This window comes from Mesoplodon bidens (genome assembly GCF_964165515.1).
Source record: "Mesoplodon bidens genome assembly, chromosome: 2".
NCBI lineage: Eukaryota > Metazoa > Chordata > Mammalia > Artiodactyla > Ziphiidae > Mesoplodon > Mesoplodon bidens.
In genome coordinates, this window is record NC_138177.1 from 40,552,419 (window position 1) to 40,577,672 (window position 25,254).

Below are 25,254 nucleotides of genomic sequence, written 5' to 3' on the forward strand. Positions count from 1 at the left end.
AAGTGAGTAAATAAATACTAAAATTCTAGAAGATCCATAACTCATCAAGCTTTCTCTTTAGTATCAGGATACAACCAGATTAAGGTTCCCAGAAGTAAAGGATTGGTTTAGATTTAGATTTGTCTTGAAAGAGCAGAGAAAGATAGGAATGGATCATCACTTGAACATTCCTTATAGACCCTAAACTCTTTACCTAAAATTCCTATGGTGCTTTAATGCTACAATTTAGCTGTCCCACAAATACTTACAGAAAAGTAATTTTCAACTTTGCTTTCTACAAACTAATTACCTTCTGTAACATCCAGGCCACTGCCACCTACATTTTGGAAGTGTTGGCATCCCAATAGTTGGCATGCCTTATAGGTTTACCACAGGGCCATTATTAAAGAACTAAAACCATGCACATCCTCTTGGTCAAAGGATTGGATCACCTTGGGGACCATAAAGGAAAGCTTGCAGACAGTGGTTGAGAGAGCAAGACAATGAGAGAGAGTAAGCCAGAGAGCCTGCCAGAAATGGCAGTTTGAAAGAGGGCAGGGAAAGCATAAGCAGGTGGTTTCACTCCTCATGAGCCTCCTTATCTTCTTCGGTTTTGACAGACCTTGGATCTCATCTCATCCAAGTATAAAACTCCTAGTGAACTGAGACATTCTCTGTAAGTAGATGAAAGCTGTTTTCCCTCTTGGCAGTTTATACTTGATCACATGATACAACTAGTCATACAGTTTTAAGGCAGCATGCTGTGTACCTCTCTCTCTCCAAATGCAATTTTACAACATTCTGTGTTTTATAAAAAAAAAAAAAAGTTTAATCTACATTAATTAGAGTGTGAAGTTGAGTGTGTGAAGCTCTAATTTATCTTACATGCATAACAAGAGCAGCACCACCTGTTGACTGCCTACTAAGTGCCTGGCACAGCCTAGGTATGTTATACACATTTTCTAATTGAACTTGGAGAACATGCCTGCCTCCAGAAATATAACTTAAATATCTCATTTACTTTGAAATTGCAAATGGCCCTTTCTTTAAGAAACTTACATTAAATTTATTTAGCCCTATCTCATTACAGGAGAAAAAACTAACAATAATAAGGCCAGAATTTATAAACACTTTTCTGGTGAGAAACACAAAGATCACTGAGCTTTCCATTCTACACTCTAATCCAATTTTCTTTCTGAATTTTTAAATCTAATTTTTCTATCCTATTTTCCAACCTAGCTGATAATCTGTCTTCTCTCTTGCCATCTTCCTCAGCAGTGTTTTTTCCTTTGCCATATAATAAGAGAGTTAACTGCTTCCCCTATTCCCAAATTAGAAAACATAAAAGGTTAAATAAAAGTGACTTGGACACTGAAGACTTTTTTCCTACATTGAAGTATGAGACTTTGTGGTGAGATAATTGGTGAGTTACCCATAATCTTACGTGTGCTCTTTACTCATTGCCTAAGTAAATTTCATCTAATTAAAATTTTCATCATGATAAATATAATAGATTCCTCAGATGGGTTGAAGGCCCAGAGTTCTTTTCTTATTGCTTAGTAATGACCTCTATATTCCATAGGAAGGTCATCAGAAATTTTAAGCATTTATATGAAAGTCGTGGTCCAAATTTCTACTTTTTTTCCCAAGATTAATTGATTCAACAAACATTTATTGAGCACCCTTGTATCAGCCACCCTGCTAGCGGAGTGATAATACAGTAGTGAGCAAAACAGGTACAGTGTTTGCACTACAGAGCTTACAGCCAACTGGAGGCAACAGACACTGAACAAAGAATTACAAATATGACAAATGCCATGAAGAAGATGGGCAGGGTGCTATGGGAATATGTAATAGGTGTAGCTAACCTAGCTTGATGGGAGGTGGGGCAGAGAAGATTTTTCCAGAGAAGTTCAAGTTTAGGCTTGAAGCACAAGAAGGAAGAAGAGTTATCTAGATAAGGGAACAGCTTGTGTAAAGGCTGAGTAGAAAAGAACACAACCCATTCAAGGACCTGAGAGAAGGTCACTGTGGCTACAGTGCTGACTTCAGGAAATGTTAGAGAAGAGGCAGGCAAGGACCAGATCACATAGGTCACCCTAAGGATTGGGGACTTTATTCTGAGGGCAATGGAAAGCCAATGGAAAATTCAAGCCAGGAATTTAAAAAAATTTTAAGCTTAAAATAGCTAAAATGTAGACTATAAGAATATATTAATTCACTAATTTGTTCTGGAATATGCTCTCATATCTAGTAGTCCAATGATACTAAGAATTTTTATAAATGCAGGACAAGCTATCTAGGTTTATAATATGTAGAATTTTTCTGTGAATAGAAAAGACCTTAGGATAGTTAAGCAAAGCAGAACAGTACTTGGGTACATATAAGTACCCAAGTAAGCCTTGAAACGTATGTCCTGAGTTTCTTTGCTTTTCATCTATATCACATTTTAACTTGAATTGAAAATAGAAGTGGTAAAATAATAAAGGTAGGGAAAGGAGGAAGGCATGCATGTGTGTATGAGCGTGTGTGCCAACATGTGGTTTCCTATGGTTTTGAAGAAGAGCAGATTTATGACAATATCAGTATCACATTCTCTGTGCTCAAAAATAGTTGTCTACCCTCCAGAAATTAAGAAAGTAGAGACTATATAATAGGGAAAGATTTTTTTTTTCTTTTAGTGGTGTGTTTTAAGAAAAAAAATGGCAGCTTCTGGGTAATACAACAGATTTTGACATGAAATATATTGATTTTAGACTATGGACCCCAAGGTGGTTTCAGTAGTACTGTGCTTGGAGTAGTAAAGAGATCCATGAACACCAAGGCCTTTGGACAATATAGAGTGTAAGAGGCTAAGGTTTTAATTTTCTTTTTTAATACTCTTCGGTCTTCCCTATGGGTATTTCTTCTTGTCTTCTCCAGATGGCCAGCATCCATTAAATTAGTAGATAGGATTTTAAGGTGTGGTTCTTTCCCAGAGGTATTTTCTTACTGGGAGTTGAGAGAAATTCTTGAAGATTAATAAGATTTCCGTTAGTAAATATTAGGAGAGTGGAGAAGGAAAGCTAGCCAGCTCTGACTACCACTCTCTGTCACCTCACTGCCTCCCAAACCAGAAGTTTCTTCTCTTAAATCTTGGACTGCAATGCTTCCTGACTGTTCTGGAGGAGGCTCAGTGACTCCTTCTTAGAAATCAATGAATAAATTCACACTTGGTGAACTGTTTGAGAAAGGCTGCTGACCCTTAGTCTGAGAAATCTTGAGCAACAGGAGACCTGAGTTTAATGTCAATTTGTATCTGTCTCACTATTTGAAGAGAATGAATTACTTACTTGATTCAATCACTTAGCTCCACACCTGAGGTGTAGTAATGACGAGAACATGGGCCAGCTTCATACACATTGTGTCCTTCAGTACTGCAATTGACAAAGCATTCTCATCAAAATAGAAGCACATTAAGTACCTATTGCACACATGATTGGGAAACAATCAGAATATGTAGGTTAACTATTAAAATAAATTAGTGCTTGTTAAGGTTTCATGGAACAGGTGAGATGTGTATTATTATAAAAAGGGAGCAGGTTTACTATGTATTAATTATTAGGCTACCAAAGCTCTGGGTAAATTTGATAGCAATGTTACGAGTAGCTTCTCGGCAAGTACTTGGTGCCAGGTTGAAAACTGGCCACTCTGTTTTCTTGGGCAGAAATGTGGTTATATTAGGCTGCTTTTAGTGATAAAAGGTTTTTAAAAAGTTTCAACCTTCTGGAATCTGACTCACAATGTCCTGATATTGTGTTCTTTTCTGTATTCAGTGTCATGGATAAAGAAATCTATCTTTTAGCACTGAATAAGAATAAATTTGGGTGTGTGGTCAGATTTATGAGTATTACAGACAAAGACTAGATAAACTATTATTTAAAAAAATAATTTTATGCTGCAGTAGTTCTAAATTATTAGTTTTAGCTTGATATAAGAGCAAGAGGGCAAAAAATAAATTGACATTCATCAACTACCAGTGTTGTATATCAGGCACTCATATCGTCAGTCACCTATATTATCATTAAAGTTCACAGGAAGCCTGTAATAGGTAATGTTTCCATTTTGGTCAAGGAAGAAACTGAACTTCAGAGACTGAGATGGCAGAGTTGGGATGCACACTCAGGTCTCCTAGCTTATGGTCTTTCAATAAAATAACTTAGGCATAAACTGAAAAACTTAAGATTATGTAGGATTAAACAAAATGAAACAGGTTCTCATCTATAATTTCTTTTGGTTTAGATGTAATCTTTATCTGCGGGGAGAAAACGTGAATAATATTGCAGAAAAATGCTTGTATTCTACAAATCTGTTGATGGGTACTAGTAGAAAGAGATGAGATTAGAAAATGTACATTAAGCAATATGTAAATTTGGGTCATAATTTTTCTGAATCCTATTGATTTTTTAAAGTTATTTTCAAGATGGGCATCAAAGTTTTACAATCTGTAAAATTAAATGTTACTATTCTATCTAGTTTGTAGGGACACTAAAGCTATTGAAGAGTCTTGAAACATTATTAGGAAAGCTGCTTTAAAATATAAAGATTGCTTATATGTCTGACCTTCATCTGTGCACTTTGTTCTTACCTTAATTTTTGCACCCATAATATTGCATCCAAATCATGTCTCTATTCTCTGGTATCTCTACCAGAAGGTGGGTTCCTCCAAGACAGGGACCATGTCTCTTCCATGGTAGTATCCACAGTAACCTGGACAGTGTCTGAAATATAATAAATGCTCAGTAATGTTTATCAAACAAACAACACAACAAAAGGATTCATTTTTTTCCAACCCCAGTTTCCTTATTTCCAAAACGAGAAGATACTAATATTTTTCTAGGCCGTCAGGCGGGTCATGATATATGCTCATATACTGTTGACTGGAGATATGAGGCACAGACATAAAAAGTGTTATTAGGATGATTACTAAGGGGGTGGTTATTTTACACAACATAAACTTTTATTCTGTTTAAGATCTTTTAAAAAAAATCTAACCAATAAATTTCAGGAAGAAAATCTAAGGTATTTTAGGTAATATGTAGTAGTAATCTCCATCCTTGGGCTCTCAGGGTTGAAGAAAAGCCGGATCCTAAACCAGAGATGAGAACAATCTTTCACTAGGTGGCTCTCTTTCCCATGAGTGGGCGGCCCCTCGGTGGGTGGAGGGACGACACGGGGCAATGTACAGCTGCAATCACCGCGTGTCACACTGCATCACAGAAGGCGCATGCAGCATGAGGGGCATAGTTCAGTTTCTATGTCGTTAATGATAATCTGTCCTTGGGATTTATTTCAAAGTAGCTTGTACTTTCATTTCCTCCCAACCTACACACAGACATTGGCCCAGTCTTTTAGTAGGTGCGGTCTCAGAGAAGGATTTTGATAGCGCCTTTTCACCTAGCATGAAAGACAAAAGGAATCAGGTACCCCGACCGAGCCAAACCAAAATAGCCCATTAAAATTACGATTTTAACTGTCCAGTGAGGGCTGCATTCCTGGAGGGGTTTATACCGTTATACATCCTAAAGTACGTTGGGACAGCTGTTTAAACGCCTCCACAATACGAATGGAAAATATAATTTGTAAAATGTCAAATAATTCTTTCAAACCACTAACACGACGACTTCTCCAGCTACTTTTCACACACTCATTATTATTGAGCCCATTTACGTTATTCTGCTTTTTTAGCCTCAAACATGAGACAAAATACACATAATAAACATTCAAAAAGAATGAAAATCCTTTTCCTAGAAGCCTTTCATAGGAACTTCGCTCAAGTATCTAGGTTTTTCTTGATACTATTTTACCCAATGTTTTCCTCTCCAACCCAAAAGATACATAGTGACAAGTTCTAAAATACTACAAACGCCTGAGAGAAGGAGGAAGTTTGCAAAGGAGAAAGGAACTCGGAGGTCTGTTTTTGATAAGAAAGGGGGACTCCTACTGGGGGGTGCCTCTCAGAGGGATGGCGGTCGTGAGCATCTCACCACGTCCCCTAAGTGCTGAAAAATCACCTGTTAGCCTTCCAAGATGAGTTCCCACTCTCACTCTGGCCTCCTCGCGGCAGGAGGTGGCTCGTGAAGGCCGCGTGGGGGGCTCGCAGGAGGCTAGGTCGCCGAGAGTATGTGTGGGGTGTAGTTTGGGGGATTTCAGTAAGGGGTCGACCCGCCGGGGAAAGTCGTATGTCCCCGTCGGCAGAAAAGGGATCTCGGCAGTCGTGTGCCGTTCTCCTCCCTCAGGGACCCCGTCCCGGCGGGACCCCGCCTCCCAGAGCCGGGGGCAGTGGTGGGGAAACCCCTCGCCCGCCTCGCAGCCTAGCGCCGCCGCCTCGCCTAGCCTGCTCCAGCCCGCCGCCCACGAGCCTTCAGGCCCAGCATCTTCTGCGTAGGCCCAGCCCTCCCCAAGCTCGGCACGGAGAGGAAAACTATGGAGGTGGTTCCCGCCCGCAGGCGGGTGGAAAAGCCCATGGTGAATGCCTCGGGGTCTTCCCCATTGCTGCGGGAAAGGGAAAGGGAGGAGAAAATGAACTTCTCCGCCCAGGAGAACTACCCGGATTTCCAACCTGGGGGAGGCCTTTAGATGGAAGGGAAGCCAAGGGGAACCCTGGGCACTTTCCGGGGAATCCACTCGCCAAGGGAGGGTCATTCTGTCTGCACACATTGGTTACTATGACAATACAACTACAGCCTCCAGTTGCCTTGGCAGCTGCTTATCCAATCCGATTCGTCTCTTTTCTCTTCATCCCTGGGCTCCACCCTATCCCCCTCCAACAGCCTCCCTGCGTGTAGGGGGTGGGGCCACAGAAAAGAGGAGGGGGTCCTTAGCTTCACTCTAGGGCGCGAGGGCAGGCCAGAGACGAGGGACTGGCGGCCGGAACTGCAGGAGGAAGGGGCGTCGTTTCCGGTAGGGAAGAGTGGAGGAGTGGAAAAAGGAAGAGAGAAATCGGGTGGAGTGCAAAGACAGGGGAAGACTTTGAGTGTAACTCCCGGTTGATTTGAGCTCGATGTTCCCGGTGAGGCTGGGGTTGCCCCCTTGCGCGGGAGAAGCTGGGTGGATTGGCCGGAAGCCGCCAATCGCCTCCAGTCGGCCGCTCAGCAGCCGCACAGGCGCCCCACCGCTAACTGATCCCAAGAGGGAGCGCTACAGAGAGGCGGAAATCGCCCGGAGGGACCGGCGCCGCTGAAATCTCGCGAGAGAGACCCCACTTCCTTCCTCTGCTTCTCCCTCCTCTTTCCCCCGCCCCTATCCCTTCACCCTCCCCCTCCCCCCTCCCGGGTCGGAGTGTCCCTGAGTCCCACGGGCCGGAGAAGCAGCGAGAGCAGCTATCCCCGCTCCCTCCCCTCGCCTCACTCACCCCCAACCCCCGCCGAGCGAGGAGGAGCCGGAGGAGAGGAAGATGGCGGCGGCCGCCAGCACCCGCGGTGCCGTGGGGCCGCTCCGAGGAGCCTGAGAGACCCACAGAGGCTTCGCGGAAAGACGCGGCGGCGGAGGATGAGCCTGCAGAGCGCGCAGTATCTCCGGTGAGTGCCGAGGCCGACCCGGTACGTAGCGGGGAGCGGGCCGAAGATTGGGGCATGGAGCAACAGACACAGAGGTGGTATGTCCGGGGTGGCGGGGGAGTTGCTGTGTCCTCTCCTTCCCCGGCAGGGAGGCGGGGGCTGCGAGGATCAGCGGGAGGGGGCGGAGCAGGCACACACTTGGGTGCCTAGCCCCCGCGAGCAGGACTGAGTTCCAGCGGAGCCGGCTAGTCTCGGTGCGGAGAAGGAGGTTAGGGAAGCGTGAGAATGTGTGTGCGCGCGCGCCCCGGGTCGCGGGCTCTCTAGTGAGGGTTGGGGGGAGGCGGCGGCGACCCGGAGTGGAGGTGGGTGTGGAGGTGTCTGATCCCGGTGGCGGGGAAACGTGGTGTGTGGGATTGACTGGAGCGATGAATGGGGAGAAGACAAGGTGGAAGTCTGCACACCTGGGGTGTGTGTGGGGCCGGGGAGGGAGGACTAGAGGAGGGGGAGACGCAGGAAGCTGGAGTTTGTTCTTCATTCTGGGGTTGGAAGTACTGAGGAATAATGTCATCTGTAGTTAGTTGGCGGAGTGCGGGTGGAGGGCATAAAGAAGGGAATGGGTGAGGAAGTGAGGAAAGAAAGAGGCACTACGGATGCGGTTGGGTTCCCCCGAAGAAACTGGGTTAGAATCAGTGCAGTCGGAAGATTCCATTCTAAGAGTCGCGTGGATTCATTAAGAGTGGTGTAAGGAACTTGTATGTCGAGGTAGAGTGACGTATGGGTGCATAGTGAGAGAGTATGTGATGTGTATCTGGGGAGGGTTAAGGGGGCGATTGACACACATTGTAGGAGGAAGAAGATGCAGACACATTGGAACCAAGTACATGGTGGCGAGAGCATATTGCACCAGCTATTGTGCAGCTAGGAAGGTTCCATGGATGCAGAATAAGAGCTTGGAGGTAGAGGTAAACGAGGGTCAAAATCTTGATGACAGAGAAAAATAAGATTGTCAGAGCCTGGGATTAACTGGGGAGTTGCCACTGCTTAGAAAAGGGGAAGGAAGATCCAGAAACGGGTCCTTTTTGTCTTTTAGTTGCAGAACTAAGAAGGGCAGGCTTATGGGAAAATGATTTTAAAAGTGGTTTCATACCTTGTGGAGGAGGGAATTGGATGGGTTAGAAGTCTGAAATGAGCAGAAAAGTCACTTTAGCTGTTTAGTGAAGTGAAAGTATTGATGTGTGAGTGGATCCCTGCATGTATGTTTCAAGAGAAGGTTTGTAGTTGGGTGATACATGAGGGTAGCTATTCTGCTTTTGAAAGTAGTAATCGTTTTATTAAGCAGTGTGTGTAGAGGAGGGAATGATGAGATCTTTCAAGTATGGTGGCATGCCTGAGTTTAATAACACACATCATGTATGCTCAATAACTATACGGTGGGTAGTTGGAATGATACCTGTATATCGAAGTCCTTTTTCTCCTTTATTATCCCTTTGTTGTTTAACATATCAGATAAGCTTAATAAATACAACTGTGGCAAAGATGTATGATAGATGCTGTAGAGGGGAGATATGGAAACTATCAGGACAGTCCTTAATTTTAAGGAATTTGTAGATTAGTATGTATTAGGAAAGTAAAATATGGTAAGGATCGTGAAAGATGCCAGTTTTATAAGAGTCCAAAGGCAGGAGATTACCTGAGCAATTGAGGTGAATCAGGAAAAGTTTCCTTTGTTTATTTTCTCATTCATACACATGATTCATCAGTCATTTTGTTGATCACCTATATGGGAGGCATTATAATAACTTCTGAGAGTAGAAAAGTGAGAACTCCACCCTCCTCTTGCAGAGTTTACAGTTTGTTAGGCTTCAAGGAGAAAATGGCACTTAAAATGGACCTTAAGGATAAACAGTATTCTGAGAAGTGTGGATTGAGAAGGAGGAATCCAAATGTAAGGAAACTGAGCAGAGATATATGGAAAGGAGGGTTGGGTGCTGGGCGAGGTATTCAGTCCAGTTAAACAAGAATGTAAGGTGATGCAGCTGGAAAAACTTAAGAGTTTCATAGCTTATTAAGTTTGACCCCTTCTTTTTACAGATGAAGAAAGTATAGCCCAAAGAAGTTAAAATTGTTGAGGATCATATAGTTGGTATGTGGAAGCTCTAACTCAAATGTAGGTCTTCTAACTCCAGATCAGCTATACTGTGTGACATCCATTCTTTCCACAGGTATGGCTTGAGAGCTTACTGTATTCTAGGCACTGAGGATTCAGTGGTGAACCAAAGAGTGAACGTGGGAAAGTATTTCCTAATAGAAGGATGCAACAAATGAACATATGAACAGATAAATATGTTTACCAGGTGGTGACAAAGTACTAGGAAGAAAAATAAAGCAAGACAGGGATGTGCTGGTTTTTTATAAACAAGGGTGGTCAGGGAAAGCCTATTTGATTAGGTGCCCATATTTGAGAGTATCTTGAATATTATGGTCTGTAGTTGATGGTTAAAATGGGTGGACAGTGGAGAATCTGAGATGATTTGTTTAGAAGGGAAATCACATGTTCATGGCTATGTATTAGGAAGATGAATCTGTGTAGTGGGCAGTTAAGGGTTAGAAATAAGGTGGTGGCAGTGGGACTGGAAAGGTATGATGAAAAGCAGATTGGGAGAGTGGTGGTATTTTTAATGGGAAGATCAGTTGGCTTTGAGAGGCTTCTGTGTTAATGTATCTTATGTTTTTAAAGTTAGCATGGTAAGGAAGACTTATCCTTAGGTTGTGGGAATCTGTAGTAGACACCTTGAGATGAATTTAGTTCATTGAAGGAGGGAGAAAAGAATAAGAATGAACACAATGTTTAGCCTAAATTTTCCAGCTAAAGTTGAATAGGCAAAACTGAACAGGCATAGGACCTGGAATCACTTAAAAATTCCTGAGAGCCAGTCTTTTCTCAATCTTGTTCATCTATCCTAAGTAAATAAAGCAAGTCTTAGGGCTAATAGTAGTCTGGGGCAGAGATGGGAAGAGGTAATAAAGTAAGGCTTGCACCAGCCAGAATTTCCCTCTTTCTCTTCTTTAGATAATCATTCCATTTAAAGTAAAGTGCTGTGAGTAACTAGTGGTTACCAGTGGGGATGGAGTGGGGTGCAGTATAGGGGTGGAAGAGTGGGAGGTACAAACCATTGGGTGTAAGACAGGCTCAAGGATGTATTGTACAACATGGGGAATATAGCCAATATTTTGTAATTACTGTAAATGGAAAGTAACCTTTAAAATTGTATTAAAAATTAAAAAATAAAGTCTGCTGTGAGAGACTAGAGACTATGTTCAGGGAAGCATCATGTTCACTTTCGTTTCTTTGATGCGTATGGAACTATTGGTTTTTATAGACAACCCAGGGAGAATGCTGGGTATTGCTGAGTGGGCGTGGTTGGGCGTATAGCAGTTATTCTTTGTGACTTTCACTTTAGGAAGAGTGTTGTTGTCTACCTTTGTCAGTGGTGTACGACCATGACTGGGCAATTTTTAGACTGCACAGCTACAGATCTTCCCTCATGTAGATGAAAATTAGTTTTGTCTCAGCTGAATTAATTTCTTACAGTAAATGAGCCGGGGTGTCTGGTGTTGAAATGGTGGGGTGGTAAGATGGCAGTTTCAAAAGAGTGAGAAATGAGGATGTGCAGTAAGAAGCATCAGTAAGACAAAGAAAGAGGGAATTCAACAGCAAGGGGACTGAATTCGTCTTGAGTTGTAGAAGTAGAGCATAGATGAAAGGAGAGGAAACCTATCCTCTGGATGGGTGATGTTCTGGGCAGGAAAGGATGATGAAATTTTTTTGGTTAGAAGGGGAGTGTCATTTTTTGAAATAGGAGACCTAGTAAGACTCCTATCCAAATGATTAAGTTGAGAATACTTTCTTATATTTTATAAAAATAAGAAATGGTCTTAAATATGGGGCTTCTAGACTGAATAACATTGGAAATTTAATACTCGGATGGAAGAAAATTTCAGTGTTTTCTCTTTTGATTTATGACAAAATGGAAAGATTCGTAAAGACTTTGACATCTTTGTTGAGTAAAAGAATAGGGTGTATTGAATATAGTTCATTTGAGAAGGGTGGAAGAAGGATGAGAATAAGCCATAGAGAAGATAGTAGGTGAGGTATAATTTCATGCTTTAAGAGAATAGCATTTGAAAGAATAGAAATATGGAAATTAACATGTCAAAGTTGGAAAAATGGGTGGGGGAAGTATTGAAGTACCATACAGGAAAGGTATCATTGAAGTTGTTTTGGAAGATGAGATAGTGGAATAATCATAGCCATAGGGAATACCAAACAGGTCAAATCTGATGGTACAAGGTGGCACTGGTACCACTGAATGACATCTGCTGTGACTGTGGGAGGCAACTGTTCATACTCCCCTCCCTCTTTCCTCCACTGTTCTCCTCTTTTTATCTTTAATTTCTTTTTATGCTGAAGGTTTTTATGTGGGATCCACTTGAAGTTGATCCCTGGCGTTAGACCACTGACAGGAAAGGCCTACAAATTGTCTGTTTTGTTAGAAATTTTTTGTATGATACCTCTGTGGGTGGAGAGGTGCATTCCAGTTGCACATTTCTTTGTCAGAAACTTTGTTACCAGAAGTAGAAGTAATATAACATCCACAAGGTGGTTTTTCTGAGACAGCAGGAAGATGGCTGTCATTTAAATACTAATTAAAATAACCAGTATATTGTAAGCTAAAATCTGTCACTGTAAATCTTGAGACAGAGGGAGGTAAAGGGAGGGGATGAGACTGGATAAAGTAACAAGCAGAGTCTTATTCTAGCCTGGGGAGGTGAACAAGGTCATGGGATCATTTGGGAGAAATAAATATACTAAATAGGGTGGGCTCCAGGTTCTGGAAGAATCTGGTAATGCTGGACTGGATATTCACTGTTGCTAGAAGCTTCAAGAAGTCCTACAGCACACACTGATATTAATTCACATGGTTGAGAAGTCTCCCCCTGACCCATCCAGCCCCCTCCCACTCCCATGCCCAGGATTTAAAATAGCTTTGGTCCCAGAAAATCAGCCAAACATGGCCGATTTACCAAACATGGGAAAATTGTTTGAAAAAAAAAATGACCCTCCCTTGAGGCTTTATAAGTCTATTTTTTGTTATACTAATGTTAATAGCATTTTACCTGCTTGGATATTAACAGGCTAAATTATTTTAGCAGTTAATTTCTGCCTCCCTTGTGGTTTCGGTTGGATTCAAAATGTATACTTCCTGTCCTAGCCTTTGTTTCGTTGCTTTCTAACAGCTGCTATGTTTTACCTTCATGGTAGATGAAGCATTTGCTGAGTTTTTGTTTTGTTTTGTAAGATATGTTATAATAAGATATGGACTCACTAGTGTAGCAGGTTTGTCATGAGGCAATTTTGGGGTGGAGGGGAGTTCAGACTTAAAAAGGGATAGTTTGTTTTATGGTGGAGAAATACCATTTGCAGCCTCCAACTACATCTCTAAACGTGGCTAGCCTTTCAGATTTTTGTTATTGTTGGCATGCATGAGTACCTGAAAGTTTAGGTGGGTTTGTTTAACTGATTGATCTTTTTCAGAGAATAGACTATTAAGCAGATGTCTTTTGGATAGTCGATTGTTCATCTGTAGGTGGGTATTTTGGCAGATGGTCATCACATATTGCCATTTAAGTTTTGTAATCAAGCTATATTTTAATTTAGTTGCTGAATTGTTGTGGATAGACTTAACAGTGATCTAGGAGGTTACATATAACTAAGAAGAGCTAATCAACAGTTACAGAAAAATACAGGGATGGCATTTTGGCAAACATGTCACATGGTAAGTGAGAACTTGTAACCAACTCCTTTCTTGTTAACATGTAAGTGGAGCTGCTTAGGCAGGTTGTTTTCATCTTCCCTGAGACCCAGTTTTTAAGTCAGTGGAAAGAGTAGGTGACTACGTTAAGAAAACTTTAGGAATCTCAGGTAGAGTAGGTAACAGTGTTGTTCAGGGTTTGTGCTAGATGATTCCTTGTTGCAGGGTGCAATCCTGTGCACCGCAGGATGTTTAACAGCATCCCTGGCCTCTACCCACTAGATGCCAGTGTCATTCTCCCCAATTTGTGACAACCAAAAATGTTTCCACACATTGCCAGAAGTTCCCTGTGGGTGCAGATTCACTTAGATTCATGTTTTTTTTCTTCTCCTTAAAGACACAGATTATTCCTAAGGCTTCTCTTAGCAGTTTTCTCTTAGGTAGTAATAGGCTAGTTACTATGTTTAGACTTCACTCATAGAAACTTGTACAAGTTTTAAATATATTTTTTAAAAAGTTGTGTTTTATTTTACTAGCAGTTATTGAACACTTACTATGTGCAGAGCACAATTATAGGGGCTTTGCCTATGGGAAACTCAAAGATACTAGAGAAAGACATTTAAGTAACTGTAATAGTGGATGAACTGGTAAGTGCTATGATAGAGAAACAGGTACTGTGTAAGTTTAGGGAAAAAGAACTTTATTCCAATGGAGTTGGGGTGAGGAAGGTATCTCGGAGGAGGTGAGATTTTATCTGGGTTTTGAAATATGGATGGGACTTTAAAAAAGTGGATTATTGGGTAAATTGACATTTCAGGCATCTCGTGGCTCCTTTATTCCAAATACATTTAAAAAAGTTTTATTCCCTCCCATTTAATATATGACATTAGAATTCTGGCCAGGCCTTTCTAAGTTTTTCTTACATAAGATTGGTTATGGACAGAGAACTAGGGATATGTGAAGTGGTAGTTCCTGAAGACTTGATGGCTGGTATAGGTCTCGAAAAGGGAAAAGCAGTTTACCTAGTAGAGTCCTGCAGAATGCCTTTCTTTACCTCTGCTCTTGCTTATATATTACTCCTCCAGAACCTTATTTCAGATGTGCTGTCTCTCTTCTTTTAGTCTTTTTAATTATTCCCTTTACTAGTCTTCCCTTTTGTGGACCAGTATCAGCCTTCTGTTAAAAATTCTTTCCTGTTCCCGTTTTCCTTTTAAGCTCTGTCCTTCCTTACCTTGCTTTTATGGCTAACAATTTCAAGTTTGCCCTGTACTGTGTTTTCCCTTTTATTTACCATCTTCTTTTCCTTAGTCCCTTGTAATCCAGCTATTTTTCCTTAGCACTTTATTGGAATTAACCTTTCCAAAGATGCCAAAGACCTAATGGCCAAATTCATCCATTGATTGTTTTCCTCTCTCACACACAGACTTTTGCTCTCCTTTCTCTCAGTCTTTCTGTGTCCCTCTCATATCCATCCATCCATCCCATCAGTAAACATTCAGTTTGCACCAAGATATATCCCAGGTCCCTGGAGATGAAATGAGAATATACTCTCAAGTAGTTTTACCAGGCCTATAAGTAAGTACATAATTACCACATAGTTCATAGCTGCTATGATGTACGCACAGCGGCCATACAGGAACTTCGTGAGCTCTGTTGTTTTTAGCACTGAGATTCTGATTCTTATTTTATCTTACTTTCCTGGTCCACCTCACCCCACTTATGGCAAAAAGAAAAGCATGGCCATATTCCTCTATTTTCTTTTAACATTTTTTTCCCTCAGAAATCACGGTACTTTGCTGTCACCCCATCATCATTGTTTAAAATCTATCAGGCACGTACTTAGTATAAATCATTGTGCTAAGTCCTGCAGAGACAAATTGGTGAAAGATATCATGCCTGCCATTCAGAGAGTTTATAAACTATTTAGTGAAATAGGCATAAGCATAAGATCATACATAACAAAGTGCAATTGAGTATAGTGAGTATAGTGGTTTAGAGGAGAGGTCCCCAACCCCCGGACCGCCATCCAGCCCTGTTAGTAACCGGGCTGCACATCAAGAGATGAGCAGCTGGCGAGCGAGCTAGCAAAGCTTCACCTGCATTTACAGCCACTCCTCATCGCTTGCATTACCACCTGAGCTCTGCCTCCTGTCAGCATTATGGTGAGTTGTATAATTATTTCATTATATATTACAATGTAATAATAATAGAAATAAAGTGCAAATAAATGTAATGCACTTGAATCATCCTGAAACCATCCCCCCCCCCCCAATCTGTGGAAAAGTTGTCTTCCATAAAACCGGTCCCTGGTGCTAAAAAGGTTGGGGACCAGTGGTTTAGAGCATGGTCTCTGGGGCAGAAGTGCCTGGATCCAAAGCACAGCTCTAACACTTACTAGCTGTATTTCCTTGAGCAAGCTGCTTAAGTTTTCTGTACCTCAGTTTCCACATCTGAAAAGTGAGGGTAGTAGTAGCATCTATCCCTTAGAGTTATAAAGGTCAAGTGAGTTACCATGTAAAGTGCTTGGGATAGTTCTGGCATATAGTAAGCATGTAAGTTTTAGCTATGTGTCAATATAACGCCTGAAATTTAGCCACTGGCACTGACTAATTGATAATTTTGCACCTCTGCCTTCTGGACATTGCTAATTTTAGAATTCTTTCTGTCACAGCAAAGTCAGCACTCTTAAAGGTAAACTCTTAATTAATCCTTACCCTTCTCTTCTCCCCTGTCCCTCATGTTTTCTCATTGTCCTCATTGGTGCTGCCACTCCCCATCCTCCCATTCAGCTTTAAAACCTTGCAGTCATCTTTGAATTCTCCCAGTTTTTTCCTCACCCTCTTCCACACATACATCACTTCGGAAATGCTGCCTTCCTGGTGTCTGTTCTTTTTCATTTCCAGCAGTGTCAATTTATATACATAACTGTTGAAATAGTTATTCACCTTGTACCTTGCCTGCAGTTCTTGCAAGTAGCAAGAAGAAAGCATTGACTTTGGGTTTTTAAACACTACCCACTACTTTCTCTGTTTTTGAACTAACAACATCGCTGGGTCTTGATTTCTTTATCTTTTTTTTTTTTTTTTTTTGCGGTACGCGGGCCTCTCACTGTTGTGGCCTCTCCCGTTGCGGAGCACAGGCTCCAGACGCGCAGGCTTAGTGGCCATGGCTCACGGGCCCAGCTGTTCCACGGCATGTGGGATCTTCCCGGACTGGGGCATGAACCTGCGTCCCCTGCATCGGCAGGTGGATTCTCAACCACTGCGCCACCAGGGAAGCCCATGATTTCTTTATCTTTAAATTGAACATTGATCTCATAAAACTGTGGTTAGCCTTTAAAATAAAAAAAAAAGTTCACATATGTTTACTAAATTCCGGTTCTCCTTCACACTCCACCACCTGTCCCCCCGCCCCACCCCGGCCAATTAATTTTACATTGCTTCTATGTACATTATTATTCCTGAAAAGCATTTGTATGTGGCTTTCCCTCACTTCAACTCCTTAGTTTGGCATTCTTGGCCTTCCATAAAATGACCCTCATCTATCTCTGTCACATGATATCTCCTTACCTTTTGAAGAGAGTCAACTGCCCTAGCTAGAGTAATCTACTCATTGTCTTCTAAACATGGTTTATCCACTCTTGCTTTAATCTCTCTTCCAAGGCCATTTCCCCTGCAGGAGGTACTATCCTCCACTCTCTTAAGTTTCACATTCTGTGTGAAAATTTCATGTCCACCCGGGTGATTTCTGCAGTCATTGACTTTCTGTAGCATTTCCTATCTCTCAGTCATTTGGTACTTAAAATTTCTCAAATTTGTAGTGACCTCTTTTTTTTATATAAGTGAATTATCTCTGCAGCTAGACTGAGTATGATAGAGATCACGTCTCAGCAATTTTTAAATGCATAATGTACATAATGGGTGTTGAATAGAGTTTTCATGCTTTTGTTTCACTTTTGCAAAACATTTATGTAATACTTACGAATGCCAGTGCTAGGCTCTAAGAATATAAAGGCAAATGAACTGATTTTTGTTTCTTAGGCTAGTGGTCTCCTGAGGGAGATGGATGTTGCACAGATATTTCAGTATATAGTTGGCCCTCTGTATCTGCGGGTTCCGCATTCGTGGATACAGCCAACTGCGGATGGAAAATATCAGGGCAAAAAATTTTCAGAAAGTTCAAAAAGCAAAACTTGAATTTGTCAAGTGCAGGCAACTGTGTACGTAGCATTTACATTGTATTTACAGCTATTTACATAGCATTTACATTGGATTAGGTATTATAAGTAATCTAAAGATGCTTTAAAGTATACAGGAGGATAGGGAGGATGTACAAAGGCTATATGTAAGTACTATACCATTTTATATAAGGGACTTGAGCATTTGGGGATCAATCCCCTGCTGATCCCAAGGGGCAGCTGTAATGTGGTAAATACCAAGGTAACTGTTTTCAAGGGATGCCATGAGTATATTGAGGGAAGTGCAACTTTTACTGCCTGGGAGTTCAGAGATAGCTTCTGGAGTTGAACTCATGAGCTCAGTCTTACAGGATGAGTAGGATTAATCAGGTAAAGAAAGAAGAAAAACTCTACCGGCAGCATCCGAAGGCAGGATGTCTCACAGGAAGTTCTCCGCTCCCAGGCATGGGTCCCTGGGCTTTCTGCCTTCGAAGCGCAGCAGCTGGCACCACGGGAAGGTGAAGAGCTTCCCCAAGGATGACTCTTCCAAGCCCGTGCACCTCACAGCCTTCCTCGGCTGCAAGGCTGGCACGACCCACATTGTGAGGGAGGTCGATAGGCCAGGGTCCAAGGTGAACAAGAAGGATGTTGTGGAGGCTGTGACCATCGTGGAGACGCCGCCCATGGTCATTGTGGGCATTGTGGGCTACGTGGAAACACCTCGAGGCCTCCGGACCTTTAAGACCATCTTTGCTGAGCATATCAGTGATGAATGCAAAAGGCGCTTCTATAAGAACTAGCATAAGTCTAAGAAGAAGGCCTTCACTAAATACTGCAAGAAGTGGCAGGATGTAGATGGCAAGAAGCAGCTGGAGAGGGACTTCAGCAGCATGAAGAAGTACTGCCAGGTCATCTGTGTCATTGCCCACACCCAGATGCGCCTGCTTCCTCTACGCCAGAAGAAGGCCCACCTCATGGAGATCCAGGTGAACGGAGGCACTGAGGCCGAAAAACTGCACTGGGCCCGAGAGAGGCTAGAGCAGCAGGTCCCTGTGAACCAAATGTTTGGGCAGGATGAGATGATTGATGTCATTGGGGTGACCAAGGGCAAAGGCTGCAAAGGGGTCACCAGCCGTTGGCACACCAAGAAGCTGCCCCATAAGACCCACCGGGAGCTGCGCAAGGTTGCCTGTATTGGGGCGTGGCATCCTGCACGGGTGGCCTTCTCTGTGGCTCGGGCCAGGCAGAAAGGCTACCATCACCACACTGAGATCAACAAGAAGATCGACAAGATTGGCCAGGGCTACCTCATCAAGGATGGCAAACTGATCAAGAACAATGCCTTTACTGATTACGATCTGTCTGACAAGAGCATCAACCCTCTGGGTGGCTTTGTCCACTATGGTGAAGTGACCAACGACTTTGTCATGCTCAAAGGCTGCGTGGTGGGAACCAAGAAGCGAGTGCTCACCCTTCGCAAGTCCTTGCTGGTGCAGACCACACGGCGGGCCCTGGAGAAGATTGACCTCAAGTTTATTGACACCACCTCCAAATTTGGCCATGGCTGCTTCCAGACTGTGGAGGAGAAGAAAGCGTTCATGGGACCACTTAAGAAGGACCAAATTGCAAAGGAAGAAGGGGCCTAATGTCAGAACAGGTTATACAGCTGGTAGAATCTCAATAAAGTTATTTTCCAGTGGTGGGGGGGCGGGAAAGAAGGGAAGAATGTAGCAGGCGGAATGAGTAAATGCGTGGGGACCGTGTGTTGGAGGAACTCTAAATCTCATCCTGCATTTCCTTTGGGAGTCTAAGGTTCTCTTTCAATAAACCTTTCATTAGTCTTATGGGAGTAATTTATACTTAAATGGCTGATGTTTGTTGTATATATTTCTACTAGAATATGAAGAGATGAGAAATTTATGTAATGCCTCCAGTACTTCCTTTAAGATACATAAATATTTAAATTTCCTTTCCGTATTTTTGACAGTAGCCTCATCTTAGGCAAAAATTAGTTATTTGGAACATTATTAAATTATTATGGGGGGAGTTTTAATGAACACATGAATATTCTGAAAATAACTTTGGGTTTATAGACTTGTTTTATAGAATCCCTCACCTGTTGAGATCAAACGTGGAAGGTGGAGGTGCGGAAAGGAGTTCTGTAGCATTGGGGGATGAGATCAGAACATTAAGTGAAGTCTCTTTGGATTTAACTTTTTCAAATGTGTCATAAAGAAAAAAAAAACCATTGTAGACCCTTTTTGATCATTAACATTTTGTTCCCACAGTACTTGATGGCATTTTCCCTTCCGTAGTGTCTGTCTTAAGTGAGAAGCATGATTCTGAAATCTATTATATTTAAAGAATTGCTGTATTGATGCATTAATATCCTCAGTCTATTTCCAGAAACTCCATGGGTTCACTGACCATATATGTTGAGTCCTTTTTGCATCCCTCCTCTTCCCAAAGCCCTACTATTTCAGTGCTATGTTAGTTGGAATATATTATATTAGAATGTGTTTTACTAATACTGCCTCTTAAAAAGGTCATGAATTATTATTTAGTTCTTCACCAGGCAACAACGAACCAAATTTTCTTTGAGATACTGTGTGGTGATGAGATATAAGATAATCAGAGTAAAATGGAATTGGAAGATGGTATTCAAAGAAAAGATGAGTTAGAGGTATACTTACCTGAAAATTATTTTATTGCTGGTGGGAAAAGATAAAAAGCATAGTGCTAAGAGAACCACCACAGGATGAATTTGGATATAAAAAGTATCTTAGGGCATCTGCAAAATTTTGTACTTCTGCACACATACACAGTTTGTGTAGATATTTTAAAGTGAAAATTTTGTGTTTTAATATCTAAAATACATATTTCTCAAATTCTGCTTAGTTTAGGGAATTCCCTGGCGGTCCAGTGGTTAGGACTCTGTGCTCTCACTGCCAAGGGCCCGGGTTCAATCCCTGCTCAGGGAACTAAGATCCCACAAGCCACACAGCGCGGCCCAAAAGAAGAAAATTCTGCTTAGTTTAGATAACTGAAATAATAATATTATTTGTTTAAAATAATCATTAGTTTCACTTTGCTTTTCCATGAAAAAAGGTCAGAATATTAAGAAGCACAACTCAAAGGTTAAGGCATATTGGTCATAGATTCTGAAAATGTTAACATGTTAGTCACTTGCTAATTAAAAATATGTTAATTAGGTTGTCTGTAAACCCATACAGGGTTTTTTTTTTGGCTTCCTATGAAAGCAACATAGTGTAGTGAGTTGAATGAGCAAAGCCTTTGAATTAAGATTGGCCTAATTTGTATTTAGGTTGTCCTGAGTTCAGATCCCAGCTCTGCTGTGTGACCTTAAACCTCTCTAGTTTTAGCTCTTTGCTCTGTATTTTCCTGTCTATAAAATGCCAATGATAGAAGTATTGGGAGAATTACATGGGAAGATGTATATGTAAAACCCACCATAGTTCTAGGTGGGTAAAGAGCCTAATTTATGCATTGTTTTCATTTTCTGCATTTCTGAGTATGAATATATACCTTAAAACTTGTAGTCTTTGAGTTGGTTGGCAGCAATTGTGCCTTAGATGGGTATAAGGTAGTTGACAGGTCTTAACTGTGAAGTAGGCTGTTTGATTCTTCAAGGATATCATCTTACATTTTACTAGTGCTTTATACTTTTCAGAATGCTTTTATATAATTGTCTTCTTAAGCTCTTCTATCCTATAACCTTACATAACTGGATTGGCATTTTGTAGAGAAGGAAAATGAGTACCTCATTAGTGGCAGAGTTGACATTGGCCTTAATCTGCTCCCTCCTTGTCCACTGTACACACTTGGGCAGTGCTCTTAAAAATGAAAAATTTTCCCTTTTGGTATCTGTTTGCCATTGATGCTGTCAAGTGGTATAATATATATATGATCTAGATGATTCACAATTAGTGTTTGCAGATTCATATATTAGAAAACATATTTCTTAAAAATTACTTTATTTTTTTTAAATTTCACATGTAATATAGATCTGGTTCTTGCCACTTCTACATCCAGGAAAGTAATACATACTTGTTTTAAACAAAACAAAACCCAGAAAATTTTAAGAGTGATCATATAACAGTGAAAGAGAGTGCTAATTATTGCTGGGACATCAGGCATAAATCTGGACTGTTCCAGGCACACAGGAACTTACAGTCACCCTACCATCCAGGGTTGTGTAGCCTTTCAGTTATTTTTTTATATGTATATTAGCATTCACATACTTGTATAAACATATGTATGTATATAGTTTTAACAACTGGGATTGTTCTCATTTATATAGTTTGTAATCTTTCTTTTATCACTTGACATTTTATCAAAGACATGTTCATAATTATATATCTAAAGCATCATTGGAAACGTCAGCATGCTGAAAATTACAGGAGTACTGTAATTTTCTAAACTGAATTCCTAACAATGAAAATGTGTGTTGTTTCCAGTACTTCATTATTATTAAAAAATGCTGTAATGAACATCCTGGTACACACATATTCTTGTGCATGCTTATTTGAATGACAAGATATGCACATTTCAAAATATTTTGTTAAGTGTGGTAGGCAGAATAACGCGCCTCCCAAAAGACGTCTACATCCTGATCCCCAGAACTTATGAATATATTATGTTACATGGCAAGGGGAAAGAAATTAAGGTTGCTAATCAGCTGACTTTAAAATAAAGAGATTATCTTGGATTGTTTGGTGGGCCCAGTGTAATCACAAGAATCCTTTAACTGTGGAAGAAGGAGGCGGAAGAATCTGAACCAGATTCTGAATCTGAATCTGAACCAGAGAGACATGACTTCCCTGGTGGCACAGTGGTTAAGAATCTGCCTGCCAATACAGGGGACACGGGTTCGAGCCCTGGTCCAGGAAGATCCCACATGCCGTGGAGCAACTAAGCCTGTGTGCCACAACTACTGACCTTGTGCTCTAGAGCCTGAGAGCCATGACTGCTGAGCCCACGTGCCACAACTACTGAAGCCCACGCACCTAGAGCCCGTGCTCCACAACAAGGGAAGCCACCACAATGAGAAGCACATGCACCACAGTGAGAAGCACACGCACCGCAACGAAGAGTAGCCCCTGCTCACCTCAACTAGAGAAAGCCCGCGTGCAGCAACGAAGACCGAAAGCAGCCATAAAATAAGTAAATAAATAAATTGAAAAGAAAAGAAAAGAACCACAGAGGATAACATCCTGTTGGAATGGAAGGGGGTCACAAGCCAAAGAATGCAGGTAGTCTCAAGATCAAGGAAAACGCAAAAACTAGGTTTCTTCCCTAGAGCCTCCAGAAAGCAGCACAGCCATGGTGATACCTTGATTTTTACTGAGACTCACTCAGGCTTCTGACTTTCAGACCTGTAAGAGAATAAAATTTGTGTTGTTTTAAGCCACTAAATTACTGGTAATCTGTTACAGCAGCAATAGGGAAATAATGCCTGGTAGATGTTGCCAGAAAGTTTGTATTGTTTATTCTGGCCCTAGCAGTGTTTGAAAAGTACCTGTTTCTGTACATCCTCACCAGTACTGAAAGTCTCATGATCTCACCTTTTTTTTTGAAGCAGATTCCTTGATGGCTTTTCTTGTATTACACACAGACAAGTCTATCCAATACTCTAGCATTTCCCACCCAGAGTGTATTCCGCTGAACACGGGAAATTCATACATGTTAGGGTTCTCAGTATATCCAAGGCAAAATAAATTTCAAAATACGGGGTTAAACTGGATTCTTTATTTAAGACTTCTCATAGCTTATAACATGCTAATGTGTATTATGAACCTCCAAGAGGGAGATAGAGGTTGGTGTTTCCAAAGCTATGTCACAGCTCATAGAACTGATGTTTTCTTAGAACACTCTTTAAAATGCAGCTCTCCTTTTTCTGTTCTTTTCTCTCTTAATCTTTCTCTTTAATATATTAACCTTTATGTATGTCCATATTATATCTTAGACTTCGTTATTCTTCAGAATTCTTCTACCTCTAAAGTCTTACATTCAACCATTCCATTTTGACCACAGCCTGATCCGCATTAATCCAGCTGCTTCTCTGTTCAGGACTTCCAGTGTAGATTCCAAATTTTTCGCTATTAGTCACTTCCTGCTTTTTTCTTTTCTTCCTCCTGTTTTTTCTCTTCTGCCCATTTTTTGATATATTGCTTTAACCTGTCTTACCAGTGTCCTCAGTCCTCTTGTCCTCCCAGCTCACTTGTCTAGGAAAATCTGCTCTGAATGATTCTGAAAATATGCTTCTTTGGTTATTACGGATAGCCTCACTGGAAAAAAAATCTTACAGACTGGCCAATTGTTTAAATGCAGTCTTCCACTTCAATATCAGTTGATTTTCCCCCCCCCAGTTTTGCCCATTTCTTTACAGTAGTTAAACTTTAGCTGTTTTCTTGGAGTTTTACTCTCATAGCAAATGGTCTTTATTTGAACATAAAAATAAAAACCTTTTGGTGGGACTGATCTGCTTCCTGTTCCTTCCTCTACTAGTCCTTGCCTCTGTCGCTCTTAGAAAGGAAAAGGTTCTCATGTTCCTTATTAAGGTGGTTTTCTTTGTTTTTGCTCTGGATCTCATAGACTTTTTTTTTTTTTTTTTTACTTTTGGCTGCGTTGGGTCTTCGTTTCTGAGCGCGGGCTTTCTTTAGTTGCGGCGAGCTGGGGCTACTCTTTGTTGCGTGTGCAGGCTTCTTATTGCCGTCTTGCTGTGGATCATGGGCTCTAGGTGCGCAGGCTTCGGTAGTTATGGCTCACAGGCTCTAGAGCGCAGGCTCAGTAGTTGTGGAGCATGGGCTTAGTTGCTCCACTGGCATGTGGGATCTTCCCGCACCAGCGCTCGAACCCGTGTCCCCTGCATTGGCAGGTGGATTCTTAACCACTGTGCCACCAGGGAAGACCATAGACTTTTTTTATATTCAACCTTTTCCCTCCTTAATTGGAGCTTTGTCATAAACATTTGAGTAAGCTTCCCTTAACCTGTCCTTCCCTAGCATTTGTTCTATATTTTATCTTCCCCATTTATCACCTTATAAGCATGGTCTATACTGACTCCCTCAACCCATTGTTCTCTGGTTTCTACCCCTACCTTTCCACTGAAGCTATACTTGGTCAGGTCACCAAAGGCTTCTGTTTTTAACTCCAAAGACTCTTTTTTTAGTTGAGGACAGGGACTGTTTTGCTAACACTTGTATCCCTAAGGCCTCCGCAGTGCCTGATACATAGTGGAATCTTTGCATATATTTGATGAATAGTCATTCAAAGCATGTATGAATGTATTTCAGTTTACTAATGTCTGTTATGACTCTTCGTTCTGGCCTTGTTTATGTCTTCATGTGTTTCCTTGTTTTGTTTTGTTTTGTTTTCTAACTCTATTTGAATTTGGTACTTTTTCTATTTGTCTTTTTCTTGTTATGTTCAGGATAATTCTTATATCGAAAGCTGTTATCTCTCATGGGATTTACCTTGTCTGTGTGTTACTTTGCTTTTAAAAGTGGAGCTATATTATCAGAAAGTTTAGCCTGATACTCCAAATATGAGCATTAGCCAAGCACAGCACTTAAAGGTATAGTGATTTAAGAGTAAGGCCTCCTCAAAAAAAAAAAAAGAGGGCTTCCCTGGTGGCGCAGTGGTTGAGAGTCCGCCTGCCGATGCAGGGGACACGGGTTCGTGTCCCGGTCTGGGAAGATCCCACATGCCGCGGAGTGGCTGGGTC

The 25,254-nt window shown here is 41.5% G+C and overlaps 2 protein-coding genes and 1 pseudogene across 12 annotated transcripts in view; 2 read left to right on the forward strand and 1 right to left on the reverse strand.

Moving 5' to 3' along the window:
* The window catches only part of NMNAT2 (nicotinamide nucleotide adenylyltransferase 2), a 208,087-nt gene extending 204,700 nt beyond the window's left edge, over positions 1–3,387 (reverse strand). The window contains exon 1 of the mRNA XM_081223526.1: positions 3,312–3,387. The gene's annotated coding sequence lies outside the window, so the exon portion shown is untranslated. The remainder of the gene's footprint in view (positions 1–3,311) is intronic.
* A 3,250-nt stretch (positions 3,388–6,637) lies between these two features.
* Positions 6,638–25,254, forward strand: part of SMG7 (SMG7 nonsense mediated mRNA decay factor) — a 71,761-nt gene continuing 53,144 nt past the window's right edge. For 2 of the 10 annotated variants that reach the window (XM_081223506.1, XM_081223505.1), the window contains exon 1: positions 6,652–7,538. In XM_081223506.1, coding sequence (XP_081079632.1) covers positions 7,510–7,538 — 29 coding nt within the window. In that variant the 5' untranslated portion in view covers positions 6,652–7,509. Of the gene's footprint in view, positions 7,560–25,254 lie in introns of all 10 variants that reach the window. The other 8 variants (XM_081223501.1, XM_081223497.1, XM_081223499.1 and 5 more) reach the window with 8 other exon arrangements.
* On the forward strand, positions 17,899–19,206 carry LOC308611858 (large ribosomal subunit protein uL3-like; annotated as a pseudogene). Its single transcript has one exon. The product of its transcript is annotated as a large ribosomal subunit protein uL3-like (transcript).